General features: G+C 37.2%; 1 protein-coding gene across 1 annotated transcript; it reads left to right on the plus strand.

Moving 5' to 3' along the window:
• The first annotated feature begins 253 nt into the window (after positions 1–253).
• Positions 254–17,180, plus strand: Rnf146 (ring finger protein 146). The gene is made up of 3 exons (XM_013352426.2): positions 254–274; positions 10,529–10,638; positions 15,240–17,180. Coding segments are annotated over exons 2-3 (1,077 nt in total). The 5' UTR covers positions 254–274; positions 10,529–10,636; the 3' UTR covers positions 16,315–17,180.
• The last annotated feature ends 356 nt before the right edge of the window (positions 17,181–17,536 follow it).

Raw genomic sequence — 17,536 nt, forward strand, 5'->3', positions numbered from 1 at the left:
AAACCACCGGGAGGTGTCGGAATACGCGTCGGGGCCTCCCAAGCCGGGTGCATCTTGAGAGCCCCGGCTGTCGCTTTGTTCTGGTTGCTGGGTGTGGAGTTCTTTCCCTTACCCTCCAACCCATCTGAGAGCGCACGGGATCCCCATTGTTGTCGCTGTCTTATTTTCCTGAACGTTTTTTTTTTTTTTCTTTAGAGAAAGGCTGGGTTACTTTTTTTTTTTTTTTTTTTTTTTTTTTTTTGAGGATGTGGCAATGGAACAGTCCTCTAATTAGGTAAGAGATTCCGGACTGTAAGTTAGCACACGCATTCTGACAACTATATTTTGTCTTTTCTCCGGGTGCTGTTTAAGCACTTCTCAAGTTTTCAACATTTTGTTTTCTCTTTTTTACAGCACCAAAATACTAGAGAACTTTAGGGAAGAAGAAAGCCAAAAGGAGATAGAAAAGGCTTTGTTCTTTGATTGACATTTCAGGTGCCAGGGTGTGTTCACTCCCCCCAACCCCCCCTCCGTGTGTGTGTGTGTGTGTGTGTGTGTGTGTGTGTCTTGTTTTGCAAACGGGATGTGCACCTGAAACGTGGTTATTGAAAACCATATGTTATAACAAATTTGAACACATAGAACACTTCAGTAAATAATCTCTATTAGACATTATTAAAGGACATGGCATGTTGAAAACAAATGAAGAAAATGACCATACAAACTAGCAGTAAAGCGTCTGGGTGCTGTAAAAGCACCTGAAAATAGGTCACGTAAATCTCATTTTTAAAGATAAAATTCAAGAGTGACTGCCACACTAAAGGTAGAGTTTTGGATGTGTTTTGGTCTTGGATGTGGGGGAGTGGAACACTGGCTGGGTTTATGTCTCAAGTGGGCCAGTGTAATGTGGGCAGAATGAAAACCCTTTTGCGTAAACGTTTGAAGTTTCCGCGTCTTGCTGGTGATGGTTAAGAACTGGGAAGAGTTGTAATCGTGGGAAAATGTCCCACATAGCTGGTCACTAGATGAGAGGAATGAAAACAGGTTCTTTTAGGAGACTTGTCAAGTGGGGAAGTGTCACTTTTGAATTGTTTTGTTTTTGTTTATTTTCCTTTTTTTTTTTTTTTCCGGGACAGAGTTTCCCTGTGTAGCTTTGGGGCCTGTCCTGGAACTTGCTCTGTACCCCAAGCTGGCCTTAAACTCAAAGAGGTAGATCCAGAGCTGCCTCTGCCTCCCGAGTACTGGGATTAAAAGCGTGTTTGTTTGTTTTGTTTTTAAGGATTTAAGATAATTCCTTGTTTTGGAAGAAAATAATAGTAAGAACTTTTTCATATTCAGCTGCTTAAGGCACATTTTCTGTTAGGCATACACGTGTTTGAGGAATTTAACCAGTTGTTCCTGGTTCTTAGACATATTTTTTTTTTCTGTCAGTATTAGAAAGGAAAGGTACTGAGCCTTTTTTTCTGTCCTCCTGTCGGGTTGGGTTCTTGGTAACAGTGAATTTGCAGAACTGCTGGCTGGATTAGAAACCGTCTTTCTGAGGAAGGACGCTGTGTTTACATTGGTCTACAGATTACTTTGCTTATTTGTACACTCATTTACCTTTCTAGTTAATTAATACAAAGCCTGTCGTTAAAGGCCTGTTAATCAAAACGTTAAAATTGAAAAATCACAGAGGAGCAGGTGAAGCTGCAAAAAGAGGCTTGACTTGTCCAAGGTCACACATCTAATTAGTCAGAGGACTTCTTATTCACAGAATGATTGCTGGCCTTAAAACATCTGTGTTTGATATGATTAAAGTATTTGTAGACATTCTTATCTCTTGAGTTATTGAAATAAATACAAAGCCCACTTTGCAGAGAAGAAATTTAAAGATTTACACTTAAATATGAGGACTCAGAAAGCAGTCAGTAGACTCATAGACTGATGCTTGTTACATTTAACTGAAGTGTGTTTTCACATAAGACTTGTTTCCAAGTTTGACTTAGTCTTCTTTTGACAACTGATTTGATGATGAAGTGCAAAATTTGATACAACAGTTACGTACCTGTGCACTTGGGAATCTTTCTTAAGAGACTTTAAGATGTGTATGTTAAATCCACCTTACCTCGTTTCTAGTGTTTATAATAATATGTATTTATTATATATAAACGGGTATAGATAACTGAGGTTTGAAGTGGACCCCTCATCATTGCTACCTTTTTGTATTTTGACTAAAGAGTAAACTGTTTCATTAAACCTTAACTTTAAATAGGAAAACCAGAAATTGTTCAATAGTGTATACTTTGATATTTATAATTTTATTCATAATGTTTTTATATGTTCATCTTTCTCTTTTATTTTTTTAAAAAGGCCAATATTTTATTATTTTATTATTTACTTAGGGACAGTGGACTTTTAAAAAATTTAACTGACTTGAAAAATGGGATTGCTGTTAATCCTAAATCTTTTCATTAGGAATTAACAGTGTATTCAAGTAATTGTAGTGTGAATTATTTTAGTGGTTACCATATTTAAGTAATACAATATGACTTTATTTTTCAGTTCTTTTTAATTTAACGGATTAATTGATAAAGATCTAAATTCATTACTAATCTATAAACTATATAAATTTAGTCTGTCACTTTTTTCTGCACAGTTGCTAAGAGGCAAATAACCTTGTTTCTTTTCTGTTTTTGTTACTTTCTTAATTAGTATTTAGAGTTTGGTGTATAATTTGAAAGTTATTGTAGGAAGAATTATGTATATTTGAATCATACATGTTCACTAAATTATTTCTAGCAAGTAGTTTGAAATCACCTCTCCTGCTTTAAAAAATCCTCTTGATTAAAATAAGAACACCTTTATGACTTTAAAAGCATCTTGTTTGAAGTAATGTGAAAATTATTTTCTGATGTCTTCATATTGCCTCTTCTGAGTGTTACATGTATGTCTTATTTTTTACCTTTTGACATTGCTGTTTGCAAGATTGTAGTCAATGAGTCAGTTTGGCAACCTCACCTAAACCTGTCCACTTTGATCACAACAGAATGTATACAGTTTGGTTTGTGTTGGTTTTGTTGTTTGCTGTGTTCAGCAAAATAAGCTATCCTATAGAGTTCAGTTTTTCTGTTCATTAATTATTTTTAACTGTCAGCTTTATCTTTTAAGGGAGGTGTGTGCACACACAGAAGACTTTGTGGGTCCAATTTGATGAGGATGGGAAAGACTAATGAGCCACTTAGTTACTCAGCAGCTCTGAGTTGTGCTGAATATAAAGTATATGTGGATTTCAGTACACACACAAATGGAAGGTGTTCCATTAATGATTTTATATTGAATACATATTAAAATAGTAATGCTGTAGATGCATTGAGTTATATAAAATGGAATTTTCAAATTAATTTAACCTGTTTCTTTTTATTAGCTTTAATTCACCTAGTAGAAAATTGGAAATTAGATACTGGCTTGTTTTTTAAATAGAGTTAGTTTCCTTAAGAGAAAGATTTTTTTTTTTTTTTTTGGTGGTACTTCTTTTTTTTCCTTCTCTTTCTCTCTCTTTCTTTTTTTCTGTCTTCTTTTTTTCTTTGAAAGAGAGTGTGTGCTTGTTTGTTTGTTTTGAGATAAAGCCTCATTATATAGCTCAAGCTGGCCTGGAACTCCTGGCAATCTTCCTGCTTTTGCCTTTTCAGTGCTAAAACAGCTTTTAAAAAATTTTTTTGAAAAAAAGAGATGTAGTATACTTGAATTTGAATGCCATCTCAAAGTGTCAGTAGCTTTTTTACTTTGAGTAAGCCACATTCCTTTTGAGCTTGTTGTTCTTTCTTTGTAAATTATGCAGTCCTACTAAGTTCCAAGGCTGTTTGGAGGATGCACTGATAGGTTGATCTCCCAGTGCTTTGTGGACTTGAGGACTTGAGTGTGCACATACGTAACCGGAGACCTGATTCTACTCTGGATTCATACAGTTGTTTCCAAGGAACCTTCTGGCAGTACAGTGCTAGGCATTTTAGTTTATTTTCCTTCCCCAAATTTTACTGTCCATTTGTCTCAACTTTGAAAGTTCTGTGAGATACAGAATGGGAAAAGTCGCTTATGAAGTGTATGCACTAAGCCCTCATAGAGATACTATGGACAAGAGACCTTCTTGCGTCTGTAAAGCTATTCCCATTTGTCTGTGGTCATGTTTGTTGATGGGATACTTTGGCACAGTTGTATCTGAGAGTCAAGGGTTTTGAAAATAAAGGCATAGTTAGAAGTAAAATGATTTTAAGAGTGCACTGAATAAATAAGGGTAAGTTAGGGTAGCACTTGAGTTTGTCCTATTATTAAAGATCTTTGGAGGAAGAATAACAGCCAAAATTTAAAACTTGTTGAAAAGAATTTCTAAAAGTCTTACCTTCTATTCTGTAGGCCAGAATAAAAATGAAAAAGAATGTTAAAAAAAAAAATCAGGCAACGTAATGTATTTTAGCTGAGAGCACATTAACTGGTGGGGAATCATACTGCCAGACGACAGCCTTCTTAGGTGTACAAAAAAAAAAAATGAACAGAAGTGTCCAAACACAGTAATTCTTAAAGATTTATATGAGTTATTTTGCAACTTCTTAACTTCTGTTTACCTTAAAGTACAAGCCAGTTGTGAATATAAAATATTTATGGACAAGACTTGAATAGACAGGTAAGTGAATAGGCAGGGACAGTTGTGAGTCACCACAGGGAAAGAATATGTAAACAAATGCATGGACGAAGTCAAGCATTAGCAATAGGGACAGTTTTTTCGGTGTATTTCATTACGGGGGGCGGGGGGGGAGGCATTCTAAACAATGACCTGCCGAGAATGGGATTGTGGCTTCTGATTTTAGGTGGTAGTGTCAAATGGTGCTTTATTAATAAAAGGAAGTAAAGTTACTTAAATTTAGGGAGTTATAAGTTGAAAATAAAAGACACTTTTATACTTTTTGTAAGAAATTAAACACCAAATTTTGCAGGTGATAATTTTAACATTCAGTCATATATGTGCCTGGAATACATGATTAAGATGACTCAGATGGTTGGTTCTGTTTTAAACAGCTTGTGAGATGGGAAGGACAGGCAGTAAATATCCAACAGAGTTTTTTGTACACGCACACATGTTAGAACGTGGGCAGGGGTATACAACACACCACATACATGCACACACATTAGAACGTGGGCAAAGTCTATATTGACTTCTGAGTCATGTTCCAAAAACATGATGAGTGAGGCACAGAATGTCTGTATCCTTTCTTTTTCAAACCAAAACAGTCTTTTTTTTTAAATTTATTTATTTATTAAAGATTTCCATCTTTTCCCCGCCACCGCCTCCCATTTCCCTCCCCCTCCCCCAATCAAGTCCCCCTCCCTCCTCAGGCCGAGGAGCACTTTGGGTTCCCTGACCTATGGGAAGTTCAAGGAACCCCCACCTCCATCCAGGTCTAGTAAGTTGAGCATCCAAACACACTGAACCTGATAGAAGAGAAAGTGGGAAGTACTCTACAAAACAGTCTTTTTTACGAGACAAAGGACATATAGATTACTGTCCTCTCTGGTCATCCTTACCTTTATTCCATACCTTTGTCAAGAAAAGCCTGCTAGTCGCTGTTTGGCTGTCTGTATTCTTGGGATTTGTCTACATTCTGGAGCATCCTTCAGTAGTCATTGGCCAGGTGACTCATGCGTTTGCCAGATGATAGAAGGAACCAGGTTCTACAGCTGTTACACGCTGTCAGTTCTTAAAGGAAGGATTCCTTTATGGATTTGGTAGTTTCCTGAAGATGCCCTCTTCTCAGAAGAAACACAGATATTTTATGTGAACAGATAGATGACTTACATATTGCAGTCTTTAAACAAATTGCAGCCGGGCGATGGTGGCGCACACCTTTAATCCCAGCACTTGGGAGGCAGAGACAGGTGGATCTCTGTGAGTTCGAGACCAGCCTGGTCTACAGAGCTAGTTCCAGGACAGGCTCCAAAGCCACAGAGAAACCCTGTCTCGAAAAACCAAAAAACCAAAAAAAAAAACAAAAAAAAACAAATTGCAATTGAAGTCAACACAAATTGATTGGCAACTTACCACTTAGAGACATAAAATTTGTCCTGTCTTCAGGATTCAGTAGAAAAGTCATTGTATAAATTAACAATGCTAATGTTCATGGTAAGCTCAATAATTGGAAAATATGTAATATGCAGGAGCAGGAAATGGCTTAGGTGACCATTCCCGTGCAGTGCGGTGAATTTTATTAGGCATTTTATAAGCTCTAGAAGAGGAAGATTCTTAAAGGCAGAGGATGTACAGAATTGTCAAGGGCTCTCAGGAGCACTCATTTTGTGTAACTGTGCTATTAATCTGGAGGGCTGGTGGTCACTGATAAATACGAGGCAGCTATGTATTTAGGGCTCAGAGACCTAAAGCCTTTGTTTTCCTAAAGAGTGTTGCCTTTAATGTCTATACTGGAAAACTAAACTTGGGCTTCAAGTGTAGGGGGACCATGGTCTGTGTTTCTAGAATTGTCACTCAGAGGCATACTGAGTGAATGTAAGGCTGGTTACATAGTAGTACATAGAAGTAGATTCCCAGATAAAGGCTGACTGATGGTGTGATAGGGTATACGGCCAGAGAAAGTAGCGAGAGTGTTTTCTCCTTTTCTTTGTGGCCCTTAAGTGAGTAAGGGTTGGAAACTGAAATGGCACATTGCAAGATTCATCAGAGGTAGACCACAGAGGACTTAAAAATACAAGGTTGCCAGACGAGGGTTCTGTTAAAGAACTTTCAGATGATTCTAGATTGGGCCGGAAAGGAAATGACATCAGGAACTGTATAAAGGAAAGACAGTGAGGAAGTGGTCAGAGGTCTTCATAACCAAGAACAGGTGTGTGAATGAGAAGTGAGCTAGGAGGACCAGCACTTGGAGTCCGAGAATGGGATTATGGCTTCTGATTTTAGGTGGCAGTGTCAAATGGTGCTTTATTAATAAAAGGAAGTAAAGTTACTTAAATTTAGGGAGTTATAAGTTGAAAATAAAGGACACTTTTATACTTTTTGGACTCACTTTATCAGTATCTCTAGCCTAGAATCTACAGTGGGAGAGTTCCCCAAAATGCATACTTCTAAGAAACTCTGCACTTGTTTCCAATGAATATATATTGGAGCAAGATTTAAGGAAATCTGGGAAGCTAGCTGTCATTCTCAAGGATCCACACTTAACGAGGTTTGTGGTGCAGCCAGGAGCTAGCATGAAGAGGATGCTGTGTGGTGATGTGAAGTCGACACAGCCAGTGACACACATCTCAGAACTAGTGGTTGTGGCAGGATGTTTACCACTGACCTGCAGATGGGAGCCGAAACCATCATGAGAAAATGGACAGTGTCTGCTTTGTGTAGGCTGTGAGAGGGAAGTGCAGCAAGAATCCTGCAATACTTCTGAACTGTTTGGCACCATGCAGGCCAATGAAAAAGCTGATACAGAATAAAATGTGGCTTCCATGTTATCTAAAGCTGGAGCAAAATGAAGCATATTTCTCAGAAACGCTGTTTAGCCAATTACTTAGAAAATTCTTAAGCTTTGAAACCAATTCTTTGTTCTCTTAAGCATTTGCCGGGGAAAGCTGGCTTCTATTTAGAGGCCACCGATGCTACATTTACCTTTAACTAAAAGATTCTTAGATAGGTTATCTAGATAGCTGCCAACTGTGAGAGGCTTACGGAACAGAAAGACAGCATCCAAGTCTTTTCTCTCTTAGCTTTACCTACTGTGCAGCTGTTCATTTCTTCAGTCATCATGTGCATGGTTTTAAGAAAGCTTTTCATGAGATGATGTGCCCTATAAGTGGGCATTAGAAACACGGGAAGGAATACTTTATGAGAAAAACTGGTGGTGTTTGTGGATTCCCTGTACAGGACGTAGCTTGAGAGAAAGTGGGCATAAAGGCTGTAAAATTGGGTGTGTTTGTGCATATAAAGCAGACCCTTTTAGTTAATGTGCAGGAAGGTATCGATGCTGACTCAATCTGTATTGTGGATGACCAATTGCCATTTTGTTGCCATTTTGACTTGCTCATACAGAACTTATTTCACTTAAAATATTTATTTTAATAGAATGTAAAAATTATGACATACTTTACTCTTTAACCATTTTCAAAAGTACAACTCTATAGATAATCTTATTTACATGTTGTAGAGCCATCATCCTTACTATATATTTTTAGAAAGATTCCATATTTCAGACAGAAAATAATGACCTTTTGAGGCAGCAGCTCACTATTATCTCTTCCTTCTGGTCATTGATAACCCTTCAGTTGGTCTCTGTGAAGTTCCCTATTCATTGAGGACTATAGATAGTATTTCTCTCTTTGTGTCTAGTTTATTTTGTATTCAAGGTGCAGCCATATTGGATAAACTTCATTCTTCTTTTGTTTCTAATAGTGCACTGTTAAATGCTGTTTCCTTTATCCATTCATCTGCAAAGAGACACGTTGTGTCCACTTTTTCACTTAAAATTCTATGATGAACTTTAGTATACGAATCTCTGTGAATCCTAGTTTTCTTTTAGTATGGATCTGCCTGTGGCATTGCTAAGGTGTTATAATTATCAAACATCCGCAGGGGTGACATCATCAAAGGTGTAACTTTCTGCATGCTCACCTACATGTATTTATTTCCACTGTCCCTGTAGACACATGGGACATGGCTGTGGGTCTGACACATTCAACTAACAACTGCCAGTACTAAGCGCTTCCTATGTGCTCACTGGTCCTTTTCTCCCCAAAAAGTGATTTCTCATACCTGGTGCTTATTTCTTTTTGTTGTTGAGCTGTAAGTGTTTTTTAAGTAGTCTGAAAATTAAGTCTCAATTTTCAAAATGGTCTTTTATAAGTTACCCGTTTTTTTTTCCTGATAAGGTCTAATTTCTGTTTTCCTTTTGTTCCCTGTGCTGTTGGTGTTGTGTGTTCCAGTGCTTGAAGAGTTTCCCTTCTATTGACTTCTAAGATTTTGAGGATTTGCTTATGGTGTTGTGTGAAGTGTGACTTGACTTGGTGGTGTAAATTGGTAGTCCCAATATTTTTTGAGGAAATACTCTTTTCCCATTGAATGGGTTTGATATACTTTCTCAAAGATCATGTGGCTATATGTTTATTAGTGAAAAGATTTATTTACATATTTAATGTTTTTATATGTGTCTGTGTAAGTTTATGTGTATCACATACATGTAACAGCTAGTGGAGGCCAGAAAGGGTATCAGATTTCCTGAAACTGACATTATAGGTGGTTGTGTGTGATCTGCTATGTGGGTACTGAGATCCCAAACCTGGGTCCTCTGCAAGGGCAGTAAACTGCTGAGCCATCTCTCCAAGTCCATTTCTGGACTCTTAATTTTATTGATACATTTCTCTATGTATAATGCCATAAAATCTTAATGTCCAGATTTGTAGTAAGTTGTGATATTTGGAGGTGGCAGTTGTTGAACTTCTTCCTTTTTTTAATATTTATTTATTTATTTATTTAGTATACAATATTCTGCCTGTGTGCCTGAAGGCCAGAAGAGGGTGCCAGACCTCTTTACAGATGGTTGTGAGCCACCATGTGGTTGCTGGGAATTGAACTCAGGACCTTTGGAAGAGCAGGCAATGCTCTTAACCACTGAGCCATCTCTCCAGCCCTTGAACTTCTTTCTTATTTTCAAGATTTCTTTTAGCTAATTTCATGTGAATTTAATGACTAGCTTTTCTATTTATGCAAAAAGGCTGTTAAGATTTTAATAGGAACTATATTGAATCTGTAGATCCCTAATGAAAATTATTTGTCTTCTCACATTTACCACTTTATGAACACTGGTTCCCTTTTTACTTTATTCAACCCTATTTTATTTACTTCAGTACTATTCTATCATTTTCAAACAAGTCTTAATCAATCTAAAACCAATTTACTGCTTTAGAGGTTGTTATAAGTGGCTATTTTTCTTTGATTTTCATTTTGTTGGAAGTTATGTAGCAGTACACTACTGGAGTTTTGGTGTGTGTGTGTGTGTGTGTGTGTGTGTGTGTGTGTGTGTGTGTGTGTGTGTCTAACTTACAACTTGACACCTACAATTTTGCTGGGCTTAGTTATTTAACTTCTTAGGATTCCATATAGAGAAAATACTGAAGTTTCACTCTTAGTATGAGTGAAGAATGTACATTTAAAAAACTTATTCTCTGTTTATTTGTATGCCTATATCTTTCTTCAGTCTAATTTTTCTGCTAGAGCTTCCATTACGTTAACAGCAGTCATAAAAGACCACTATATTTTGTTAAAGGATCATATTTAATTGACTAATTCTACTGATCTTAATTTGTAGAGTGATTTTTGTTGTTGTTTTTCTTTTTGGGTTTTTTGAGGCAGGGTTTCTCTGTAGCTTTGGAACATGTCCTGAAACTAGCTCTTGTAGACCAGGCTGGCCTTGAACTCATAGAGATCCATCTGCCTCCGTCTCCCAAGTGCTGGGATTAAAGGCGTGCGCCATCACCACCCGGCTGTAGAGTGATTGTTATTGATACAGTTTTTCTTTTGCAGTACAGAGAATAAACCAGCAGTGGAAGAGAAAACCCTACAGGTTGGCTGACAACTGGTAAAGAAGATGTTCTGTTTCTGTGACAGGTGCCTGTGGGATCTGTGATAGAAATGTAAGTAGAGCATCTAGAGTGCCATGGCTTTCCCAAAGCTCATGGGGCCAGGAGAGTAATGCAGAGACCCATACTTGTGTTTGATTTTACTTAAGCAAAATGAAATTTTTATTGACTCACCAGTGCTTTATAGAGTTAGCAGTCCTGCTCAAGCTAAATGATTACAGTCATAGTTTCTTAGAGTTTGCACATAGGGAAAATATGATGAGTAAAGGTGAGAACCTTTACTTTGCATAGTGATTTACTTGAGAAAGATCTCTGGATTTTAGAACTAGTTACTAAAAGTTTTCGTGACATTTAAGGACTTTTTATACTATACTTGATTTAAAAGTTAGTACATCTTATTTTATTCATATCAGTTCACTCTAATTTATATTTTTATTAGTTGTGTTTTCTTGTCATTTTGGCTTTGTATAATATGCCATCATGTGTTTGATAATCTTGAATCTACTTATATTAAATTTCATTATATTTTGATAAAACATTTCCTACAATCAACATCATAGTTCTAGATCATAGAAAATGAAAACCTTGTGGACTTTTAGTCTTGATAATTACAGTGTTCAAATTCCTGGACCAGAAGAACTGTTGCAGATACTATTTCACATTTTTCAAGTTTTGACACAGAAGTTAGTTTGTTATCTCCTTTTTCAGTATGATAACACTAGCTAATTCCCATCTTTAGGCAAGTTTAAGAATTGTTAACATAAAAATGGTATGACTAATATTTTAATGGTTTAAGTACAAAGTCTGTATCAATGATTTTAACATTCTATACTTAGGAGCTTCTATTGGATTATGTAAACAATAGGAAACTATTAAAGGTTGAGAGATGACTGATACAAATGACTGGAAGGAGGAAGAGCTAGGCAGAGAGAAGACTGAAGCCTATTGAAAGGTTAGTATTTTGTGCGATGGATATCCAGAGGTCTGGAATTAAGTTTACAGGATTTGGAGTGAAGACACATACTCTACAGGAGTTGTGGCCAGGGGTTAGGCGAGCACCAAGAATGGTAATTTATCCAAGGTGGACAGAAAACTAAAGATACAGGATTTAGAGGCAGATACGTTTGTTTTCAGTTGTGTTTATTTCAGATGTCTAGTGTGTTGATGTGGAATTTTGGAATACAGAATCAGACATACAGGCTTGAGATGGAGTGTTTCCAGACAGAAGGTGTGAGGAGTCACATAGATCCATTCATGTGAGATACTCAGAATACCAACTAAGCATATAATGTGTGCAACAAGGAGAACCTGTAGGGTCTTGAGGGAATACTGGTATTGAAGAGGTACTAGAGAAAAGGGAAACAAACAAAAGATGAATTGAGAATGCTAAAACCCCAAATGGAAAACATAAGGATTATGAAAAAGAATAGGTGAAAGGAGGTCATTAAATTAAGTTTGAGATGCTAGTCAGAGTTCTAGGGAGTTAGATCATGGTCTCAATTACAAAAATTAAGGGATTAGTTTTGCATACAGCTGGCAGAATCCCATCCTGAACCAGGAGAAAGACAGTAAGGCAGAGTACAAGTACAGCTGTGTTTTGCTGACGATTCTTTGGCTTGTATAAGTGATCATTGATAACAGGAGTCAGTGTTTCATAACTGAGAGGGTTGAAGAAGTTTTATAACCCTCTTTGGAGCAATAGGAAATAAAGATGTCTTGGCTGAGTTACTGGGAGCAAGCTTGGTGATCTCTGGAAGCAGAGCAGCAGGCTAGTGTGTGGAATTGCAGTTTATGCTTTAACTTGCTTTGGTAGACATCTCTCCTCCTGCCTTTTGTGGGGATGTTCCCAGTTTCCTTTCTTCCTTTATCATTCTTTAAATCTCTTACAAGCTACTTATACTGTGTAAATGTTGGGTAGCTGAAGGTTTGTCCCTGGTTTTCCTGCTCTTACTACAAATTCATTCATCCACCCATTTTCATGGCTTTAAGAACTATGTATTATGTTGATGACTCATAACTGGATTATTATATATATGGACAAGTTTTATAGAGATCCTTAGCCTTTGAAATAAGATTTCATCACATACTTAATAAGATTAAGATTGTGACCTAAAATCTATTTAAAAGCCATTAGCGGCTCATAAAGTGTGTGTTGTACAAATGTAAGGACTATCTATAGTTCAGATCCCTGGCACCCACACAAATGCAAGGTGGGCAAGACAGTTTGCAGTTTCAGCACTAAGAAGGCAGAGACAGCATCCCCGGAGCAAGCTGGCTAGCCAGACAGCCATAGTGGTGAGCTGCGGTTTTATTGAGAGACACTGCCTCATCGGAAAAGGTAGAGAGCAATTGAGAAAGACTTCAGAAGTCAACTTTGGGTATCCACGTACACAGGACTACATGTATGAGCCCACCTGTGCCCACATGTGGGGAAAAGGAATTTCATTAGAATTAATTTCTTTGACTTAAATTCTAAGGCATAAAGGACTTTGAGACCCTAACAAAAAGTGTACATAATCAGTTCATTTGGGTTGGGCAAGGAGACATAGATGATGCTGATGACAGAGGGGTTAACAGGCATGTCCTCATACATACTTGTAAATTCTGTTGTTTCAGGTTAGATCTCTGAAAGCATGACAAAATTGACGCTCTTATAGTGAGAAACATGTTAAATTGTATTTGCCTGACTTATTTTGAATGAGTTATAAGTTATACTGTTCTGATTTCTATAATATAAAGCTTCTGGTAGAGGGACTTAATTTGTAATGTTGAAAAATAATGTATACATTAAGCATTCTATGATTATTTTCCATAGATACTCTGTTGTGCCCTTTCTTGTAAACGCAATCTAATTTACAAATTAGTATCACTTTGAACAAACTCTAGTTGAAAAACTAGAGTTACAGGAAAAGTCAGAAGAATAGGGTATAAGATTGAATGGGCTCTGATAAAAGCCAAAGGATATTCTTTCTCAGTTTTTAAAATGTAAACACTTACCAGCTATCCAGTTTATAGCCAATGGACCTAGTTTGGAGTGTTCTTAGACAAACAGCCAAAGTCCTCACAAGTAGTTGAGTTTGAAATGGTCTGTGTACAGCATGGCCGAATTAACTGATAAAGAGGCTGTCACTCATTTAAATAGCACTTGATCCAAAATTTCTAATCTCTGGGACCTGTTACCTCCACTCTCTGTTTTTTCCCTTCTTTAGTCAGCTGTTTTCTTCCTTTTTATCTGTGGTTTCCTGTCTGGAAATTCATGGAATAACAGTTAAATCATGTTTCTTTAGCATAGTAAAATAAGGCTTTGATGATTTATTTACTGGCTGACCTTTCAACCTTTTTTTGATTTTTATCTGAACTTTGTAATTTTCAGGTAATGAAATTTAAGCTACCTGTTTATCTGGATGACTAAAAACATGTATTAATAAAGGAAACTGAAACTTGATTATCAGATTTCTTGTTTAATATTGGTTTCATTGTGTCTTATTCATGTTACACTTTCTCCGTGGATGCTTTCAGGGTTCCATTATTTGGCTTTTTGTTGTGCTTTCTCAGCACTGAATATAAGTACCCTGATAGAACATTTCCATACCAACAGGGTATTTGCGTGTGTCTTGTATTGAAAAAGTTTTGAACTAGGTATTTGAGCTTAATTAAAAAATGAAACTTAAATGTGTTTTATATTTATACTATGATACATTCATAGCTTTGCTTTTTAAAAATGAGTTTTGTTTTCGCAAATATCTTCAATGTCCTGTATGGGAATGCATCAGTCACACTGGAGGTAGTACACAGGATGGCTAAATCCTAGTTAGAGGGGATTTTGATAAATGCAGATAGTGTGAGAAGTGGCAGCCAGACTATTTAAGGCACCCTTAGAGATCTGGAATTATACTAAGATTAACCTTTTAAGAAAGAGTGTGACTAAATTAAAAGGCATATACAGTGATTTAATAATCAGTGTTTGGTGATTAGAAAAGGTAGGATGGGTAGTGGTACACAGATTTGGTAGATCAGAGATATTAATGATTTATGGATATTTTGGATGCAGTAAGGCAAAAAAGTACAGGTTAGGAGCTACATTTCTGACTTGTATAAACATCTAGTACCATAACCTAATTTTTCTTTAAAAACAAAGGCTGCAGATTGCTGTTGTCTAGAGTTAGAGTTTGACTGACACAGCTGATTCTCTGCTTCTCTTCATCTTGACTGTGAGGTCATTTGGAGTAGATTTCATTTTTTTTTTAAATGTTTGCATTTAGTTCTGTCTCACAAATTCTGTGGCTGGATAGACAGTATTTAAAATATACTATGTGTGCCTTGCTTTATTTTTGCTTCCTTGCTTAATAGCTACACTTTCCATTGATTCCTACAAGTAAAAACTGAGAGGTACAACTACAGATGAAGAAGGGTTGTTTCATAAATTAAGAGTTTTTCCCTGATTTCTTTTACTTTGTCTTCCATCCTGTTTGAGATAAGGCATTATGAAGCCTGGGCTGGCTTTGAATTTGCTGGTTCCTTCAAATTCATATGTTTCTTGTATAGCATATGGTTTGCATGGTATAGATACTTACTAGGTATTTTCTGAACTAGTGAATTAAAGTATTAGAGAAATTTAAACCTGATTTCACTTTATTTTCTTCTCATTTCCCTAGGATGGCTGGCTGTGGTGAAATTGATCACTCAATAAATATGCTTCCTACAAATAAGAAGGCGAGCGAGTCCTGTTCTAATGCTGCACCTTCTCTAACAGTTCCTGAGTGTGCCATTTGTTTGCAAACGTGTGTTCATCCAGTCAGTCTGCCCTGTAAGCATGTTTTCTGTTATCTATGTGTAAAGGGCGCTTCATGGCTTGGGAAGCGATGTGCTCTTTGTCGACAAGAGATTCCTGAGGATTTTCTTGACAAACCAACTTTGTTGTCACCAGAAGAACTTAAAGCTGCAAGTAGAGGAAATGGTGAATATGCTTGGTATTACGAAGGAAGAAACGGGTGGTGGCAGTATGATGAGCGCACTAGTCGGGAGCTGGAAGATGCTTTTTCCAAAGGGAAAAAGAACACGGAAATGTTAATTGCTGGGTTTCTGTATGTGGCCGATCTTGAAAACATGGTTCAGTATAGGAGAAATGAACATGGACGTCGCAGGAAGATTAAGCGAGATATAATAGATATACCAAAGAAGGGAGTAGCTGGACTTAGGCTAGACTGTGACTCTAATACTGTAAGTCTAGCAAGAGAGAGCTCTGCCGATGGTGCGGACAGTGTATCAGCACAGACTGGAGCTTCTGTTCAGCTTCCAGTGCCGTCTTCCTCCAGGCCCCTAACTTCAGTTGATGGTCAGCTAACCAGCCCTGTAACACCATCCCCGGATGCAGGCACTTCTCTGGAAGACTCTTTTGCTCATTTACAACTCAGTGGAGACAGCATAGCTGAAAGGAGTCATAGAGGTGAAGGAGAAGAAGACCGTGAATCACCATCTTCTGGCAGAGTGCCAGACACTTCTGTTGAAGAAACTGAATCTGACGCCAGTAGTGACAGTGAGGACGCCCCTGTGGTGGCTGCACAGCACTCCTTGACCCAGCAGAGACTTTTGGTCTCAAATGTAAACCAGACAGTAGCTGACCGATCAGACCGATTAGGGACTGACCGATCAGTAGCAGGGGGTGGAACCATGAGTGTCAATGTCAGATCAAGAAGACCAGATGGACAGTGCACAGTGACAGAGGTTTGAACAAACGTCTTCAGTGCCACACTCAAAGGTGAAATGGATACCTGTAAATTTCTGCCCACATAACATTATACTCATCCTTAGTAGTGCATTGTGGGAGTTGGGGGGTAAGGGATATGGGAAGGACATACCTGAAATTAAAATGTCTAACATGTCTCTGTTGAAATTTATTTAATGTGAGGAATTGGGGTGTTAACATTTGAGAGCTGTTCAGTAATAACACAGTTTTCTTGACATCTGTTTACTTTATAGTGTATTTTTTTTAAGTCTTTAGTTCTTTTGGCCAGTGTGTATCTGTGCATTCATGGTCATCATCTGACTCTTGCACTACCTTATTTTTCTGCATGGATTGGTATAAAATCATTACTAAAATTTGGCACCTGTGAGATATTTGATATCGTTGAGCAGGAAGTTTAATGTGGAAAATAGATGTGAATTCGGGATTTAAAAATAGATGACTAACAACTACTTTTAGTTGGTCTTACTGAGATAGGAAGGTAAGCAGCAGCTAATAGGTTGTCTCACAACCTGTAACACACTTCGTGGTGTTCCTTTCCATAGGGTTTGCTGTCTTGTCCTTGTACCTTGAGGTTTCTCTTAGTCTGCATTTTCCTTTTTGATTAAAAAAAACTTTATAATTTAATAAATACTAGAATTTATCAAAAATAATGTTTCTTTTTTGAGTCTGGAAAAGGGATGGGGGTACTTTGGTATTTGTGGCTAAAGAGCTTTTTAAAGGTGGGGTTTGAATTGATTGTATGCTGCTCAAATTGTCCCTACTCAGAAGTCTGATGTCTTCCTAAGAGAATGTGTACAGAGAAGGTATCTATGGCATTGTGTTTGGAATAAACAGATGATGTGGAAAAAGACCCAAAGGCTATGAGATTTAAATTTCTCAAGCAGCTAATACCATTACTTTTACGTTTCTTTTATCAGTCTCTTATCAGTGGTATTAATGTCTGGGTTACACAAGCATGAAGTTATAGATCAAATAAGCCCACTTTCTATTGCTTGGCAAGGTTGACAGTATTGGTGAATACAAAAGTAGGAAGAATTTGCCTTTGGAAAAATCATGTCTGTTTTCTTTAAAACATGAGATCATGTGGGTACATACTTCTAAATTCCCTTTATTAGGACTATCAAGTTAGCTGAGTGCTAAAACAACAAAAAATAGTCACTACTTTGAGTGTTTTTTACCGCTCGTTGAAACAGATTGGAAAAACAG

The sequence above is a fragment of the Microtus ochrogaster genome, linkage group LG9 (genome assembly GCF_000317375.1).
Source record: "Microtus ochrogaster isolate Prairie Vole_2 linkage group LG9, MicOch1.0, whole genome shotgun sequence".
NCBI lineage: Eukaryota > Metazoa > Chordata > Mammalia > Rodentia > Cricetidae > Microtus > Microtus ochrogaster.